Consider the following 19,126-nt stretch of genomic DNA (forward strand, 5'->3'; position numbering starts at 1 on the left):
GTGTGCTCTTCCCACGCTATGGCCTGTGTTGCGGAGTAGTAAAAAAATCATGACTCCTTAGCGGGATCCCATAAGCATTGTACGGTGTTCACCTCGGCCCTCGCTGTTTCTCGTCCGGTAAGCGGGCGATTCTAATACTGTAACGAACAATTTGCACCAGCTATGTGCGTTTCAAGACACCTTTGTGCAGCACAGCTAGTGTAGCGGCGCTGGCTGAAACGGGAATAATTTAGGGACGTTCCTCCTGCGCATTTTAAAACCAATAGCACCGTATAAGGAAATACGGCGCTTGGGAAGCTTAGAACGATCGAAAGTTAAGCTAGTTTGTATGGGATGCACCGTAAGAGGCGCGTAGATACGAATACAAGAGACGCTAGGATATAATTCATTGCCTGAGCGAAATATTTCATTTTTTTTTTCACTTTAAAACCTGTAATTCTTCGAATAGCTATTTTCAGTTTACTGTATAACACGTTACTTGCGCGATGCGTTAAATAATACCAGGTGGTCGAAATTTCCGGATCCCTCCACTACGGCGTGGCTCATAATCAGGGGCGTAGCCAGAAATTTTTTTCGGGGGGGTTCAACCATACTTTATGTATGTTCGTGCATGCGTTTGTATGTGCGCGTGTATATATACGCAAGCAAAACTGAAAATTTTCGGGGGGGGTTTGAACCCCCCCAACCCCCTCCTGGCAACGCCCCTGCTTATAATCATATCGTGGTTTTCGCACGTAAAAACTTTATTATTATTATTATTATTATTATTATTATATTATTATTATTATTATTATTATTATTATTATTATTATTATTATTATTATTATTATTATTTGTGCGACGCGATGTCCCAGATGAGACAACGGGAACTGTGGTCCCTCTAGCCGCCCGTCTGCGGCCTCTTCTCAGCCTCCGGCTATTTATCAAATGTCTTTGTGTAATCGAAGATCAATAAGTCAAATTAAATGAGATCAATGAAAGAAACCTTCGTGCCTTTCTCTTACGGGTTTTCTCTCGTTTGTCCTCACTCCCCCCTTCCCCAGTGCAGGGTAGCAAAGCAGATTTTACTTTCTTCTTACCTTCTCCACCTTTCTGCTTTCTTTCGTCCCTCTCAATAAAGCATGCGAGGCGTTACGAGGGAGTACTGGATGGTCTGGCCCAGCTGCGCGCAAAAATTGGACAAGGAAGGAAGGAAAATAAGAGGGAGAGATAGAGAGAGAGGAAAGTTAACCTAGTTTAGAATAACCGGTATGCTACCCTGCACAGGGGAAAGTGGAGATTGAAAGAAGAGTAAAGAGAGAGAGTGAAAGCGAGGGGGGCCACACACACAACGTCACAGTCCGGCAGTCTCGCGCGGTATTCGCAATGCCCACGAACTATAGATGGCGCGCCGTGCTTTTCAAGATGGCGCCCGGAGGAGGGTCAGCATAAGAACAGATAGGACGTGCGGACGTACGGCCCGTGCCACTTTCACCGGATGAAGTCATGAGCTGCGCTGAAACGGATATGAGACTAAAATACTTTCCCAAACCATGGAAAGTGCTAAGTACTCGCCACCTAATTATTTGCTTTGGGTGAAAGGTTATATTTCAGCTCCGCTACCGTGCATAACGATGCTTTGTGAAATCCTGTGCGTGCTACATAAAACTGCATGAACTAAAATTGACGTATGAGCTGAAGGGCACTCCGAGGTAGTACGTACCGAGCCTGCCTGGCGGATTTCTGGCAGGCTCGGCAGGCCGCCAGCGAGTAGCGCCATCGCTGCTGCACGGGACCGCACATTTAACGTGGTGATGTTTTGCAAACATAATACGATGTCGTCATTACTTACGCAGTCGGGAACGCGGAGTTACGTCTTCAACGGAACACAAGCATTTAACATATCCCATTCAATAGCGCTTATGCCACAGCCATGCTGACACTCCAGCCGTGTGCAATTCACTTCACTCGCATGTCGCAGGTTCGATCTAGCACGATCGAAAACATGAATATCGAAAAGATGCACGCGTATGCTTTTCGCAACTTCGAAGAAGTTAACCGAGAGGCGTGGATTGTGGCCGTGACTGCACGTGTCCATCGCTCTAACCCATTTCGCTATCGCTGGTCGAGCTCGAGCGTGTTGGCGATGCGGCGCTCCATAATATCCAGCAATAATTGTGATACATGCAAGGCAGCAAGAAGGAACTGTGCTTGTTATTTTGATCTGCCAGCTCAAGGATATATGATTACATTAAAATACAATCAAATGGTGGACGTTAACGAGCGTGAAAGAAACATTAACGCCGAGGGGACAGTGTAAGTGCAACTCCGCGCCTCGTGAGTTAGCAGCTGATCGTGTCAGTCGTCGCTGTCACTCTCGGTGCTTTCACAGTCCTTCTACGTCCAGGGAAAAATCCTCGTCGTCACGATGGTTCTTCTCCTCAACACACTGCTGAAAGCAATCTCAAGAATAAAGATTTCCTTCCGCCGAACGACTTCGACCACTCCGCGTCACCACGTTAACAATGAGAAGAGGTCTGGGTGCAGAGCAACATCTTGCTCTCAGACCGGTCAACAAAGCAAATCGCTTGCAGTGTGCTGCCACACTATCAACAAACGTACAAAAAACAAGCGGCGCAGGGCGCTGGCTATGAAACAACAGACTGGCGAAGGACGGCCGTGGAAAGCGTTCGCTCCACGAAAGGCGTCCGAGCAGAAGCGTCTTCGAAGATGAAAGAAAGAGACGTCGCCTCCACGATTCGTAACAGCGCTTTGCTGACAAAGGATAGAAGGCCCTTATGTTTAAGTGTGTCGCCAACTTGAGATCGCGGCAGTTATACAAGAGCACATCGCGAGCCCGCGCGACCTCCCGCGTACAGTTGTTATGGGATCATGCACTACAAGAAACACTTACCAATGCTGAGTATGCAAGTAAAACAGGGTGAGCTTCAACTGAATATGTCAGACAATAACACTTAACTAACCTACGTGGCTACAGAAAGCCTCGGGAGCTGAGAGTGCTCTGGTGGGCCTAGCATTGAAAGCGCGAGGTGCCACGTGTTTTTCACGAAACTTCGAGTCCTACGCAGAACGAATCAGATTTCGTCGTGTCACGGAGGGCCCCGGTTTGTTCCATGATGCAGGGAACATGCAAAGTCCGTAGTGTTCCTTCTTGCCAACCGCGTTTAACACTGGGGCTAGCACAGCAGAACAAGGGAGGCGGAACTGCGTAGTGCTGCCATTTTGTAGTCCTGCTAACCCTCCTCGAGAAGGACGCTCCTGAATTCCGCATTTGGCGGGGGCCTGGACAGTCTATGGGCATTGCGATTACGGCATCACTATCAGTCTACAACTGCTCGTGCAGGTCTGTTGCGCTTAGAGAATTTAACAATGCATTCCTTGCCCTAATTCTCGATGACTTTTCAGAATGACAGTCGATGATAATTGCCAGCGACATCGGTCTGTGGTCAAGGCGATCGAGAGCGATTGCGAGCGATCGTGTCTGCACAGCGTAGCGAGGACAGTCGCAGAAGATGGGCTGAAAGTCTCCTCGATACCACAGGCGTCAAAAAATGCGTTGTCAGCCATTCCTATAAGAAAAGAAAATGACTTCATGAAAGCCACTCTTAGCCATAACCGGCATAGCAGAGTGAGGCTCTCATCGGCGTTGTCCAGTTGGCATTTGAGAACGTAGCAACGCGCTTAGGTGGTGTTGCTGATAGCTTTGGCCGCCTACTGTATTCAGTGTGGAGTAAGTAATGTCTTGTGCGGGTAGATTGACGTGTAGGGGTAGATTGACGTGTAATGTGGCCAGGGGCGTAGCCAGAAATTTTTTTCGGGGGGGGTTCAACCATACTTTATGTATGTTCGTGCGTGCGTTTGTATGTGTGCGTGCCTATATACGCAAGCAAAACTGAAAAATTTCGGGGGGGGTTTGAACCCCCCCAACCCCCCCCTTGGCTACGCCCCTGAATGTGGCGTAGACAAAGTGCTCGCCGTGTAGGAACAAATTCGCAGCGTGATATATCACTCTGACCGTATCAATCGTTGTACTATCGCCTCCTTATGCGCGTTGTGTGCAGCCAACAGCGTGGGCAGCCGGGCGCTTCCGAACGCGTCCTCCGAGTCGGACCTGGGCCGCTACGCGACTCTGACGGGCCAGACGCGGGCAAAGTCCCCGTCCCTGAGTCAGGTGACGGTGGACCCCCGCAAGGACAACTCGCACTCGTCGACGGCCTCCAAGCTGGTCCTTAAGGAGGTCCAGTCGCACAGCTTCAAGCAGCACGTCGGAGAGAAGGTGGCCCAGGTGAGCTTTTTGCGGCCGCACTACTCTCGCCGCCGACTGCAGACGCGACGACTCTTTTGTATGGCGTGCAAGATATTTAACGCCAAACTGCAATGAAACTCCGGTTAAGCCTAGATTCGTTATGAGTGAGTAGCATAAAGCACTGTTCGGCAATGTCGAAGGAGTGTTAAGGAACGTTCACACCTGCGACTAGTACCGGTTGAGCGACCAAGTTCGTCGCAAATGGCCGCTTTAGTCGCAAAGCGACTGCTTTTAATCCGTCGCGCGACTGTAGTCGCAAACCTCTGAACCAATCAGCTTCGCAGGAAGAGGACGTCAGCTTATTTTGCGGGGCAATAGCAGGCGAGCAGACGTGAATTCTGTGTGTCGACGGGTATAAGTAGCACGCAGGTGTGAACCTCGGTCGCCTGAGTCGCTTTTGGGTCGCCAGTCGCAAATTGTCGCGATACCGGGGCTAGTCGCATGTGTGAACGAGCCTTTAATTACATAATTTCCGCGTTAGGAGCCTTCAAACAGCACCGAAGCAGTAAACGCGTGCACCTTGTGGTGGTCACTGTGACGTAGGCCCAGGAACGCCGCCTCCCAGATGTTGTAGCACCCCCTTATCTCTGAGGTCATGCCCTTGATATGCGTCTTTTCCGCCAAGTGGAAAAGACGCAACCTCACTATCAAGAACGGCTCTTTTTGCGATCCTTCCGTAACCACCTTCTCATAATTTCAAACGTCAAATTTTCACTTGGGAACCTTTGTTTCTACGCTATATGAAACTAGTCTTTCTGCGCGGTCCAACATTTTGGTGCAGTCAGCCATTAAGGTTAGCTCAGTTGGTAGGATATGTTGAAAAAGAAAAAAAAAGAAAAAGAGAGGACCGGCAGCTTCCGGTTGTTTGCTTTAGTATGGCTCGCGTTTTGTTTGGCCCTGCCTGTTAGAAAAGCGTCACGCGTTGATGTCCCATTCCGATGGTTAATGGCGGCTCTTTGGTTTGTTTGGTTTCGTTCTTGCTTTACGGAACTTGCCAAAGTCATCGATGTTTCCGCTTTTACAAACATGCGTTTCCAGGATGACGTTCTTGTGTCAAGTGCAGATCACCGTGCAGTTTATGTTGTTTGTATTCAAGGAAGCGGTTGTTAGGAGGCGCTAGCGTCCTTTCAGAAGTGCCGGTACTCCTCTCTTCTGAGCGTGGGAACACAATGCGGAACACAACGCACGTTGCAGCGATAGTGTTATGCGAGAATCAATCGATCCATTGGAAAAGCGCATAAACAATGACAAAACGTAATTTTGTTTGGGCGTGGTTGTCAAAAGCGCAGGTGAAAAAGGAAGATACAAAAAATGCAGCGGATAAGCGCTGTAGGCACTCCGTTGACAGAAAAGTAGTGTGCCGCAGTTTTTGCTGTGTAGAAGTTGTATTTCGTAAGTAACATTTCTAATAGGTGGCTAGGCCTATACATTTAAATATATGCATGTATATAATGATGACTGAAGAAGGCGCGCGGATCAGACTGCTAGCTTGTCTGTTACGCGAACGAGCACTAATGTTTGTTTAAAATACTGTTCTAGCACCTTCATACTTTGAAGAAGAAAAAAAAAAGAATGGAAATGCGCATTTGTCCTTCCAAGGCTTTCAGGCACGTGCAGCAGTTGCCGTGCTTAATTTTCTACCCCAATTAATTAGCAGTGTGTAATTTTTATCATTGGCTAAGATGATATAAAAAACTTAGGAGAGATAGCAGTCGCGTTGAAATGAAAGCTGCGTGAAGCTTAATGGGTGTCGCTGGATTTTACGATTAGGTTTCAGCAGGATGTTTGGGCTATATACGTAAACACCCGTGCTTATCGCTCGAAATAACCGGTCAAAAACCGGTCAATATAAGCTTAGAGGTCATGGCTAAAAATTGGGGACATTCGAGCTCTCCATTACCGGGAAGGAGTCGTCCCGCATGAAGTCTAATTTTCTAAATTCCTGCGTTGCCGCGCACAAAAACGCAGAAACCGCGTGAATCCAATTAGAAAGCTCAGTCGAGTAAGCAGGGCGAGAAAAAGGCCACTGGTAAATTGAATTATCTCCCTATCCGCGATCATATTACTCCGCAAATTCGATAGCCATTATCTAAAAATGTTGGCTGTCGATTAAAATCATCTTGATCGTGATGCAGTCGCACGCTTATTATCACCGGCATGCTTACGCCTGTCATTATGGGTTTCTTTTGGTGACCGTGTTCTGGGGATAGCTGTGTTGAAACAACTCTAAGGCAATTTAAAATTCAAGGACGGAGTCTAAGTTGTTTCATGAAACATTCGGAGTGTTTTAGTCGTCGACGCGATATCTTCGGAATGCGCTTTATTTTCAGCATGATTGCCCATCTCGATGTGGACGGATGTGCTGTCGCTCTTCAAACGTCGCAGTTTAATTTGAAGCAGGTTTTCGATCACACAAAAAAGACACCTCTGTTGCCTCGAAACGTTTTAAACGAGGAATAGTTTGTGACAAATTCTTACGCTACAAATCAACGTAATTTCTGAGAAGTAGGGACGCAGGCACTATGCCATTTTTCGTCATTCTACGGAGAGCCGTGGTACCTGCTAAACGCATGTAAGGCATTATGCGCTTTGTTGATGCTGTGCCTGATGACGATGAAGCATTATGGCGGAGCCCTTTGTAATGGGTTGGAAGCATTCAACAACCTACTCGTTGCCCAATTCGCATTGTGTGGCGCCTGGTTACAGAATTCGCGTTGTGCGACGCTTGGTGCTCATTTTACTCTTCTACCACGCTATATTGCATATGTGGTTCCTTGCCGACATGAAGCCTGTATAGGACCTTTTTGCAAAGCAGTTTCAAGCACCGGCATGGCTCAGAAGTTGAATACTGGACTCCCACGTTTGAAGAGCGACAGCACATCCGTCCACATCGAGGTGGGCAATCGCGCTGAAAAAAAAAAAGCGCATTCCGAAGATATCGCGCCGACGACTAAAACACTCCCAATGTTTCATGAAACAACTTAGACTCCGTCCTTGCATTTTAAATTGCCTTAGAGTTGTTTCAACATAGCTATCCCCTAGTGTGGGTATGAGCCACAGCTTTCAGGGTCTACTCTACTCTACAACGGGTAATATGCTGCTCGCTAGCCTCGCTGACGCTACAGTGAGCTAGAAAAAGCTGGAATGACGCTCACTTACCGAAAATACAGTTTCTAGCTCACGCATGATTCTAAAAAAGTGTCACTGGCGGAACGTGCCTGGTGAGAAGTCCGTGGCGAAAACAATTTTCTGGTTTTCCCGAAGCCCTCAGGAACGAGAGCATCGCGTGGCTGGATGCTACGTAGATGTGTGCGTTTGGACCAGCAATCCCAGTAATCTTTTTTGGACAGGTGACGTCACTTCCCTCGATCTCTCTTCCGCGCTGCGCGGTTGGCCTCTCTTACCTTTCTTACATTTGTGTGGTCATTCGTGAAAAACAGCCATTTGCCATAGAAACCACACCATTTTCTGCTACAAGTTTTGCTGTATAGGGGAGCTAGTCATCGATGACTTTATTCTCTTGGTACACTGCACGTAGACGAGGAATTTCTACTGAGCTGACTACTTTGTAATCAGCGCATTTGTAGTCAAATATAGATAACGAGGAAATACATATGCACCCCATTCTTAAATAATAATGTAGGTGGAAGGAGAGAGGGATGTGTGGACTGTTGATAAAGTCATCTATGGCACGTATTCATTAATTCTTGTTTTGATATATTTTCGCGACTAAACAGCTAGCGTTAGAACATAATCAGCGTCAACTCTCTAGTTTAAAACATTTACCATCATCGATGACTAACAAGGCCGGCATATAATCGGAAGTTCATTTCTTCCCCCACCGAAACCAGAAAAGCTTACTCAGAGTATCTACGCTATATGAGCATTAAACACGGGTAGTTAGCGTGACACTACGTTTGCATAAAATTTAGAACACTGAATAACCCATTCTACATAAGTGAAACATTTTGTGCACTTGTAAGATATCTTTTCCCATTTCTTGTTTTTTTTTTCTCGTGAACTTTTTATGAAGTACTCGTGTTGGACGCGCCTAAACGCCTTCTACCTCGTTGATGCTAAAAAAAAAAAACTTTTTTTGTAGCTCTAGAAAGCATCCTTTAAAACGTGGAACTTTTTTCGGGACATCTTGAGAATGTTAGCCTCATGAAGTCTTAGAATATATAAACAATGGCGCATATTCAATGGCGCATATTCAGCACCGTGTACTTCGCAGAGTAATCTTCCGACAAGTCGAAATGTTCTGTAACGCTGTTCGCTTATCTCGGATAGGATAAGTGATGACAGTGCGAAAGGCATGTATACATGTACAGCCGCCTATTTCTTAAACCTGATTGGCGAGCGTCGACCGCCGAGTTGATAAGCGCCGAATAACGGAGCGCAGCGGCGAAATGAACGAGAATACGCCCATGCGCGCAGTGAACAGTCCGGTGCAGCTGTCGTCTTCCAGGCTCTTTCGGCAACCGGACACCACCCCTGCATCTTTTGGGCATCGTTATCGTGATCCTTTCTCTTTTCTGAACGCTGCCATCAATTTTTTACAGCGAAAGCTGTTATGAGGTCATTTCAGCGGCCGTTTTTGGCGCCGTAGTTGTCCGCCGCCGCCGGTGTCCGTAACCACTATCGCTCGAAATAAGAAAAAAAAAACGAAATAAGAAAAAAATTCCAGGATGGAACGAGGTTCGAACCTGGGCCCTCTGCGTGGGAGCCCAGTATTTAACCTCTGAGCGATGCCGGTGCTTGAAACTGCTTTGCAAAAAGGTCCTATACAGGCTTCATGTCGGGAAGGAACCACATTGACATATGCAATATAGCGTGGTAGAAGAGTAAAATAAGCACCAAGCGTCGCACAACGCGAATTCTGTAACCAGGCGTCACACAATGCGAATTGCGCAACGAGTAGGTTGTTGAATGCTTCCAACCCATTACAAAGGGCTCCGCCATAATTCTTCATCGTCATCAGGCACAGCATCAACAAAGTGCGCATAATGCCTTACATGCGTTGAGCAGTTACCACCGCTCTCCGTAGAATGACGGAAAATGGCATAGTGCCTGCTTCCCTACTTCTCAAAAATTGCAATGATTTATGGCGTAGTGGGTTCCATCAAGTGAACTTGTATTGGTTGCCAAGGAAGCCCATAAGCGCATGATTCATTTCCTCGGGGTCTGAGTAAAGTTCTTCGCCCCCCCCCCACTCTCTCTCTCCCACGTCAACGTATGTTATACAACATATCGGGAGAGGGAAATAGCGACCGGGCGTCACCCAATGCAAATTGCATAACTGGTGGGCCGTTTAAAGCTTCCAACCCATTACAAAGGGCTGAGCCATAATTCTTCATCGTCATCAGTCGTCGCGTCAACAAAGTGCACATAATGCCTTACAGACGTGTAGCTGGTGCCTCGCTTCTCCGCAGAATGAGGAATAATGGCTTAGTAGGTGCTTCTCAACTTCACAAAAATTGTGATTTATGGCGTAGTGGGTACCTTGCTAGTGTACTTGCATTAGTAGCCCCAAGAGAGCTTACAACGGGCTCTAGAAACGCCGCTCTTCCAGCTTTCGCTGTGACTGTGCTGCGGTTTCAGCGCAGGCCTGGCGTTTTTTTTAAAAAGGTCAAATGGATGGAATGCGATATAAACCCGCTGATAATACTAGTGCGTATCAACATTTTTTCGCCTGTGGTTCATGCATCAGATTCCCGAGGCCAAAAAAAAAAAAAAAAGATATATGCCTCTGCAAGCCAAAAACGGGACAAAAAAAAGCAAGGATGAAAAAAGCAGGTGGGGTTGGGTCCGTTTCGCATAACAGCCTGGCAGACGAAAGGTGCCCTCGGACTGTTCACTGCGCGCATGCGCGTTTTCTCGTTCATTTCGCCGCTGCGCTCCGTTATACGGCGATTATCAACTCGGTGGTCGACGCTCGCGCGCCCAGGTTAAATAAATGGGCGGCTGTATTTGCACTATAATGCGATCACTGTATCTGCCCTGTGCATGCAGACTTCACAACAAAGCCCATTAACTAAGGCGTTCACACTGAGCCTTTTGAATGGACTACTTCTTGTGTGGTGCGCGCTCTTATGTGTGTCTGTCGCGTGACTAACCGTTTGTCGCGTAGTGTTGATGGCCTTTTATAAGCTTGCGCATAGCCGTTCTACTAATTGCTTCGAAACAACCCCTTAAGCTTTGACATGCTTCCAACTATCTTGCTGGCTTGCAAACTTCCATTTAACGACCTATAGAGTCGCACGAAATTCGACGACTGTTTAGCTGATGGTTATTTGTCGATCGTCAGCGGTGACATTCTTATAACCGGCAACATGTCATGTCGGCCTTATAGACGGGTTAGATACGAAAGCTTAACATGCAACTACAACGTGATTGCAGTTGAGCTGTCACCTTATATTTGAGTCGTGACGGCAAAATGAAGAAAATAGTTTGTTGTTTTCGCTAAGCCTGCCGAACTGCAGGTAAAACGTGTTTTCAGAGGCCCTAATGGGCAGCGTTTGCCGTTCTACTAGGATTATCACTCATTTCTTCTTTTTCTTATTTGATGCGATCAATAGTTGTTTACAGCTTAAGCGTACGTCTTTATGTGAAAGGAGTTAATTACATGGCAGCGTACTAAGCTGAGTTAACCTAGGGATTGTCGTAATATTTCCTTTATTTGGAACTTTATAAAAATTTTAACTCTTGAATTTCACGGATTAGCTGCGCTGGAAACTGAAATTTGCGAAAGAATTTCGCAAGTGGGATGCGGGACTTATTCTTGCTCTTCGATTTCAAGCGCAACCGCGAGAATACACTTCGCGTTTCGCAAACCTCATCGAATTGTTTATCTGGTCTACCACTCCGTCAACATTCTGGTAACATTCTGGACACCATTATGGAAACAGGCTTGGCTGCGCAGTCCGAACGTATCTCGAAAAAGAAAGCAAAAAGAAAAAGAAGAAAGAAGCGTTGATCGTTGCATAGAATGCAATGAACCCGGTTTTCTTGATATTCAAGTTCAGATTTATTGACTGGTTTGTTCACTTTAGAGAAAACAAAAACATCACTTTACATACGTTGAACACGTTACAAGATCCCGAATGTTGTCTGCCCTATATTTAATGGATTTAATGGATAGTACGTAGCGCATGCGCCAGGTAATATGTGTGTAGAAGTACGAAAGTACCGCTGCTACATAAGGACCTCACAAAGTCATGCTCGCACGACGAGACCGCAACGAAATCAGTTTCGCAATATTCTTGTACTTGCCAGGGGCATTTGATTCTTCCCTAAAAATAAACAGGCTTGTGTAGGCAAGCCAGATGAACTTAATTGGAATAACTGCTTAGACGGGCCTGCGAAATACAGTTCCGAAACTGCTGCATAATCTCCTCTTAGATTCTTTATTTATGAAATAGAGTGGCTATCAGACGGGCCGTTAGGCACGTTGATATTCGCAGATAACTCCGCATTCTGGCATTGTTTCGAGCAATATCGAGCGTTCTGGACAGTTCAATTTCACCAAATGGCCGTTTTCTTATCTGACTGCGAAGTCTGGCCGTCGGCGCAGCTTTGGCACGCTGCACGCAAGTTTCAGAGGCCGCGGAGCGCAGATGGTGCGCCGGACTATGCTATACTCACGGACGTCTGAAAGGCCGTTGAGTGCGCAAGCGAGCAGCTGCGCATCTTGCTGGTGCAAACCGCAGCAGCGTCTCGTTTCGGCCGCGAAAGAAGGCGGTACCGCGTGCGCGAAAACAATGCGGGCAAAACGTCAGTGCGAGGACATCATGCTGCGGCGTGCCGCAAGAAGCCAGCGCAAATTGGTCCCCGTAGCCGCCTTGGCCGACGAGACGACCGTGGCTTGCGCGCCGACGCCGTCGCGCCGTCAGCGTTCGCCTAGCGACCGTACGGATTCGGTGAGCAACTCAGTGTTCTCAACGATTAGCTATCTTCTAAATATTCACCCATTGAGGACCGCATATATGTCCCAGCAGCTAACTCAAAAGCGGTTCTTTGTTTCATTTTATGCTTAAATTTACAATGCGTAAGAATTCTTCAAAACGCAGCTAAGTGGGCCAGTCGGTAAAGCTGCATACTCCACTAACAGCATGATGACACGAAGCACAAAGAAAGGAAGACACACACGCACACACAAATGGCAGTGTGTTGTCTCTCTTTTTACATTGTGTCTTCACGATGCCAGCGGAATAAGTATTCGTCTGGAAAGCCGTATGTGGGTGTGTAACAGCGTGAAGCGTAACAAAAACAAAAACAATAAACCGTCGGCGCAGAAAAAAAAGTAATCTACAGATGCCGCAAGACCGGGGTCCCCTCGCCTACCGTGTTTTTTCGAATACTACCAGCGCTGGCCTACCGCATTTGCCCGGATTCAACCAGCGACTATCTGACACTGGTCATTGTTCGCTGGCGTTGACTGAATGATGCCCACCGTCGGCTAATGGTAGATATTATTGGCTAACCGATGGCTGATGTGGTGTGGCGTTAGCTCGAATTTTCTATCTAAACTAACTTTTATGGCGACAATTGCTGTAATTGGAATATAAATGTGAAGAAAGTAAAGTGGACGAAAAGATAACTTGCCGCCGGCAGGGACCTAACCTGCGACCTTCGAATAACGCGTCCGATGCTCTACCACTGAGCTACGGCGGCGGTCATCCCCCCGTCCACTTTATAGGGTATATATGTGCACTTAAACTTAGAAGTGTTAGTGAGCGCCGATCACAGCCATGTAGGCGAGCGGGAAGTAGACGGGGGGATGACCGCCGCCGTAGCTCAGTGGTAGAGCATCGGACGCGTTATTCGATGGTCGCAGGTTCGGTCCCTGCCGTCGGCAAGTTATCTTTTCGTCTACTTTACTTTCTTCACACTTATATTCCAATTATTACAAATAACATCTCGTATACTTTCCTTGGCATTATTGTCTGTTAGTTCTCATTAATATTGTGTCTAACAAAGAAAAACGAGCCCTTAAAAGCCATCTTCTTTCCTCCTGCTTACGCACGAGAGATAATGCGAGATAATGCTTACGCACTATCTCGCAATCCCCCTGTAGCATTCCTGCTTCATTTTTGACTTAACCAACTCGTGCAATTTAAGGGGGTATGGTAGGGTAGATCGACCAAAAACGCGATTTTTTTGTATCATTACTAAAAAGTAATACAGACTCTGAGGAGCGTATCCGTGCATTAGCGTCCGTGTAAGAGTGCTCAAAACTATTTAAAAATGGCACCAAAACCGCGCGAGGGTTTTTTGACTTGTTCTGTTCCATCGTTATTTCTGCGTATACGTATGTTTTATGATCATAATGGCTGGATCGGTTAAATAGATTCATTTTCCTACCATTTTCATAAGTTATTGCAATTTTTTTCACCAGGGATGCTTTTGTACCGTAGTCATTGGTTTATGTCGTGAGCACTTTCCGCGCATGCTTTTAAACAAATACGCGTTTTTCTCACGACCAGTTTTCTGACAATTTTCCGAACTTGATGCACAGTGCCGTCCACTCTTAGGGTGAACACGGTGCAGCGTGGCCACGCTCCGCGCAGTGCCAGCGCACCTGGCGCGGCCACGCATCCGAGCGTAGCGGCGCATGCGCAGAGCGACGCGCGGGAGCGACTTCGCGTTGCATGCGATAGAGCTGGACCATTGCCGTGGACCATTGCCGCGCACCGAATCGAAGCGCCTGCGCCGCTTCGATTCGGTGCGCGGCCACGCCGGATGCAATGGCGCTACGCGGAGCGCAGCCACGCTGACCCGTGCCCACCCTAAGAGTGGACGCTACTGTACGTACAGCGGTGAGCACTGTTAGGGTGAACACGCGAGCGCGTGGCCGACGACACTATCAGCGCCGCGTAACAGCCATCGTTGGAAACATTGCACATGCGCAGCATGTGCTTTGCGTTACACTCTTTCCACCACGCGCACTCCGTCATAGATATGCTCGTTTGTGATACGCTTGTGTGCGCGCGGTGGAAAGAGTATTTCGTAGAACGCATGATGCGCATGCGCAATGTTTCCACCGATGACCGTTACGCGGCGCCGATAGTGCCGTCGGCCACGCGCTCGCGTGTTCACCCTAAGAGTGCTCACCGCTGTACATACCTTTTCTGGAAAACTATCTTACCGATTGCATTGAAATCTTCTCAGATTATTCTTGCATATCTTCCAAATATAGCCTGAACCTAATACTTTGGGAGAGTGCGCGAGTTATAATTAAAAAAAAAAGATTAATCGAAAAGTCTGTCTTACGGCGCGTTACAAAGTGGGGCTATATTTTTTTCTTGTGGCATAAATATAGATGGCTTGCACCTACGTCACTGAAATAGCCACGTTGGAGCACCGACATGGTGGAACGCGAACTTTGTGATGTCACGTTAGTGTTATGAGTACATCGCATGCTGGTTCTCTCGCTATTGATGCACAGAAGCCCAATAACATTCCGGCAACGTCGTTACCACACTGAAGCAGGTTAATCGCCTCGTGATTATACTGCCTCGACGTCATCCAAGCCGCCATGTTGGAGCCACGTTGTGCGTCCTTGACGTCACGCGCAAGCTATCAATAGCAAGCTGCTCTTATAGCTGCAGGGGAATAATGCCACTGCTATGTGGAAATACCCTGCCAAAGGTGACGGTCACACTGTTTTCGTTTTTCAGAAAAGGTTCGTTTCAATTTACACCCCAGCCTAAAATTTAGTACTCAAATACAAAAAGTAAGGACGGCTGCAGGGTCAAAATTGCACAACGTAAAATATACAAGCTCTTTTATTGAACACGCGAAGTCTCAATATAAAGTGTGGAGCAGTTCCTGATCGAGATGTAAAGCTGTATATATGTAAAGCTGTATGTAAGGCTGTATAGATTTAATAAGCGTAGACTGTGAGAGCTCGTTAGTTTTTTTCTTTAATCTTTAATAACGTTACCTGGTATGCTTCGTAGGTAACGCCTACTTCACAGGTGTGTTGGTTATTCGAAGCTAATCGAAACGATAACTGGTCAGCTGTCAAGCTACAGCGATTATTGGTGAAAGAAAAAGAAACAAGGACAAAGTACAGCGGTATATATTATAGGAATATGGAAACGTATAATACATCGCGGTTTTGATGAAGACAGACAATATGAAGTATAGATATGCAAAAAAACTCTACACTTTTGAAACGTGAGCGCCTTGGCAAGGCTAGGTGGTTACTGGTTACCACACCGTAACTCCTGTTTCAGAAGTGTTATCGGAAACCACCATCACAATTCAGAGCGATGACAGGAGTGACGTAGTTTCGAGGTAGCCATATGTCCTGTAGCATCACATCATCCTTGCGAGGCGCCGCCCCCACCCTATTTCTTAGTATTGTGCAGCGTTTCAGAGTCGAAATTCGGCGCCCGCTGTGCTGTCGAAAACAACGATTCCGTAGTCGATGTCAGCGGAACAAGTTACGGGCAAGTGTATACCGTGTATGAACCGCAAGTGTATATATACACAACGCGCCACACGGCTGTATCGCGAAAGACGGGACAAGTCTTTTCTTTATTCTTTTTCTTTTGTTTTTGTTTTTACGTATGTACATGAAGTCTATATCTCCTACAAAAAAAGAGTATTTTCACTACGGTCTGTTGTGTTCAATGTAAACAAACAGGCCACAAACAACTTACAAATAAAGAAACTGAAAACTGAGTGCACAACGGCAACTACTTTTCTCTCTGCTCCTCAGCTCGAACCGCAACGACCGACATAAAGATTATTTCGACGGGCGTTTTATTCTCTAGTAGAACGTGCGCTCGCGGCCCATCCGGCTCTATACGGGTATAGAGCCCTAGAGATTCTGCGGTGCCTATGGGGCTTTCGCTTTAAGAAAAACAATAGGAGCTAAGCGATTCGCAGACGAACGAATCCGGCCCCAGGCCCCCGATGGGCATACAATCGAATTCCTCTCTCCGCCGCTGTGCGGTGGCGTCGTCGGAAATGCGCCGTGTAAACGTATAGGGTGCTTTCACCCGCGCTCAGTTGACCCCTCTTGACACAGCAGCGTCGTCGAAGACAGTTCCTGCCGAGGCAAGAACGACAAAACAATAACTGGACTCCTTTTTCTTTTTCGGCTGGCATGTTGTTTTGTATACTGGCAGCCGGTCACCGCAGCACGAAGTTTTGTTTGTCTTATATCAGTGGTCAGGCGGTCAAGATGTTGACCCGGCGGTCGGGCGATGGGGAACAGCGATCGCGGGCGCTGTCTTTTGTCGAGGCGAGGTTCCGGCCGGCGGTGCGGTGGAGACGACGGGCGAAACGACCATTTTCCGAGCGGTCATTTGCAAAGTTGGCGATCCGTCACGAGTGGGCCGGCACGAGCGAAAGGCCGAGAAAGAAATGAAAAAAAGAAGAATGAAAAAAAAGAAGAAAAACAAGGAGGAAAGAAAGAAAGAGTCCAGTTAGAATCCTGCGTCTCCCCGTCTTCTCATCTCTTCTTTTCGTCCGCCCCTTTTTCTTCGAGCCCCTCGTCTTGTCCTGTTCGCTGGGCTCATTTCCGGCTGCCCGCGCGGATATCGATTCGCTTGCGAGTGGGCACCACGCGGTAGTGTACGAGGAGGAAGAGAAGGAGAGAGAGCGAGAGTGCGAAAGGGTGTGTATAACGTCCTTCTTCTCACTGACCGAGAGCCGCAGCCGCCGCCCTACGCGACGCCGTATCCATCGTCCTTAACGCTCCTCCATTATTACGTTTTTCTTTGGTTTGTTTGTTTCCTTCACTTAGCATCTATTCGTTTCGTCTGGAGTTCGAGGAGGCTTTGTTTTCTTCGCTTCCAGTACCTTTTTCGTCTTCTTCCCACTTCTTTCTTCGTCCGTATCTCTTTCTTTCTTTCTTTCTTTCTTTCTTTCCTTCTTTCTTTCTTTCTTTCTTTCTTTCTTTCTTTCTTTCTTTCTTTCTTTCTTTCTTTCTTTCTTTCTTTCTTTCTTTCTTTCTTTCTTATCGCTCACCTCTGTTGTCTCACTTGACGAGGCACGCGTAGCGCTGAAGAAAAATGCGAAAGAGGAGAACAATATGAAGCATCTCCTTCTCATGCCTCATCAGTCTGTTGGCAAGAAAATTGCCGCCGCCACCACGAAAGAAGATTCGGGACGCGTTAAAGGAAACAAGAACGGGAGGCGCTCCGCCTACGAAAGTGTCTTACGAAAACACCGCTCCGCGACCGGCTGCTCGTCGACCATCGGGACCGTATGAGAGAAACAACCGGCAACGGAAGGGGGAGCGCATTTGCGCTCAACGATACGAGAAACAGCGCGACACACGGGACAGTGATAGAGACGGACCAAGCGCTGACTTACAACCAAGGTTTTATTCCGTACATGGGGGTATATATAGCACACGCTACATCCTTCCTTTCATGTAGCGTGTGCTATATATACCCCCATGTACGGAATAAAACCTTGGTTGTGAGTCAGCGCTTGGTCCGTCTCTATCACTGTCCCGTGTGTCGCGCTGTTTCTCGTATCGTTGAACATGTACCAACCGGCCCAAATACGCACCTTAGTGCATTTGCGCAGGAAGCGTACGAATGCGCTGACAAATGAGCGTATCATAAACAGTGTCCCTCCAGCTCCTAGAACGGAATGCCCGCTTATATCTACATCTGCCCGCTTATATCTACCAGACATGTTGATAAGCGATAGGAAGATAAACGTGGGCAGACGTTACCCTACGTATGTGCGTAAATAGACCAGGGACCGCTTTCACAAAAATTGTCTTTCGTGAGTGCGTTTTCCCATTGGTCAGCCGGCTTCGTTAACGATATGTCATGTGTCGTGACTGGCTGAGATATTACTTTATGAAAGTTTTTAGCGTGAGACGTTTTCGTGGATACCGGGCCTAATTATTTGTACTCTCGCACCCACGTTTACGAAAGCACGTAATGATGAAGTAATGATACGTAATGATGCCACGAGTTATCTGTCTGAGCGGCCAGAATAGGGGCTGCGGGTTCGGCTACGTCACAACTGATGGCGAGCGAACAATGGCGGCCAGCGTGCGATAAAATCAGGTGCTATCGCGTTCGCCCGTTGCATTGATCCGCCAAAGATGGCTGCTCCCTGCGAGCGATGAGAAATCTTTTCTTATAGAGCGCAGGAGAGTTATCAGGGGGAAGAGGTGTACACAGCACACGCGTTTGTGTTCTGTGCATTCTCCTTAGTCTGGCGCTCTTTGTTGCTCTGTGAAGATTGCAATGGCCACCGTAGCCAACCTGTACTAAAAGACGCTCATATTGAACCAAGGGAAGCAGTGTGTTTGAAATATGAAAGTATTAGCTCGATAGTTCAAAAGCCTGTAACCCCTGGTCATTCCTTTTATAATGTTTATCCCGTGTCTTGCCTTTCTCTGACGGCATATTTCTCGTTAGCGCAATAAAACTCTGTTGGAAGTCAGCGCCTGTATTGTGAGGCCTATTCTCGGCGTTCCATTTCTGCGCTGTTTTACAAACTGTGTGTGCGTGCCAACAAGTTCGCTTAACCACCATTCTGAAGTAGACAGATTGCGGTCGTACGATAATGTCGATTGGCGCATGAGAGGGGTGGTTGTACATCTCTCAATGAGCTGCGGCTAATGTACACCGATAAAGGGGTCCACAATTAATGACGATGGTAATAATGACGATGGTGACAGTACAAATGATGGTGATAAGAACATTTACATCCTGTCAGACTATAGCAATGACGAAAAGGTCACATTCGTTGCATGGTTTGCTCGTCTTTTTATCGCATTAAAAAAAAAAAAGATATCGTCGTTTCATTAGGTTGTCTTTTTGCATTGTGCTGGGA

General features: G+C 47.2%; 1 protein-coding gene across 2 annotated transcripts in view; it reads left to right on the top strand.

The window, feature by feature from the left end:
• Positions 1–19,126, top strand: part of LOC119387961 (potassium voltage-gated channel subfamily H member 6) — a 282,090-nt gene that overhangs the window by 165,552 nt on the left and 97,412 nt on the right. For both annotated transcript variants that reach the window (XM_049413770.1, XM_037655551.2), the window contains exon 5: positions 4,062–4,285. In XM_049413770.1, coding sequence (XP_049269727.1) covers positions 4,062–4,285 — 224 coding nt within the window. The remainder of the gene's footprint in view (positions 1–4,061; positions 4,286–19,126) is intronic.

The sequence above is a fragment of the Rhipicephalus sanguineus genome, chromosome 3 (assembly GCF_013339695.2).
Source record: "Rhipicephalus sanguineus isolate Rsan-2018 chromosome 3, BIME_Rsan_1.4, whole genome shotgun sequence".
In the NCBI taxonomy this organism is placed as follows: domain Eukaryota; kingdom Metazoa; phylum Arthropoda; class Arachnida; order Ixodida; family Ixodidae; genus Rhipicephalus; species Rhipicephalus sanguineus.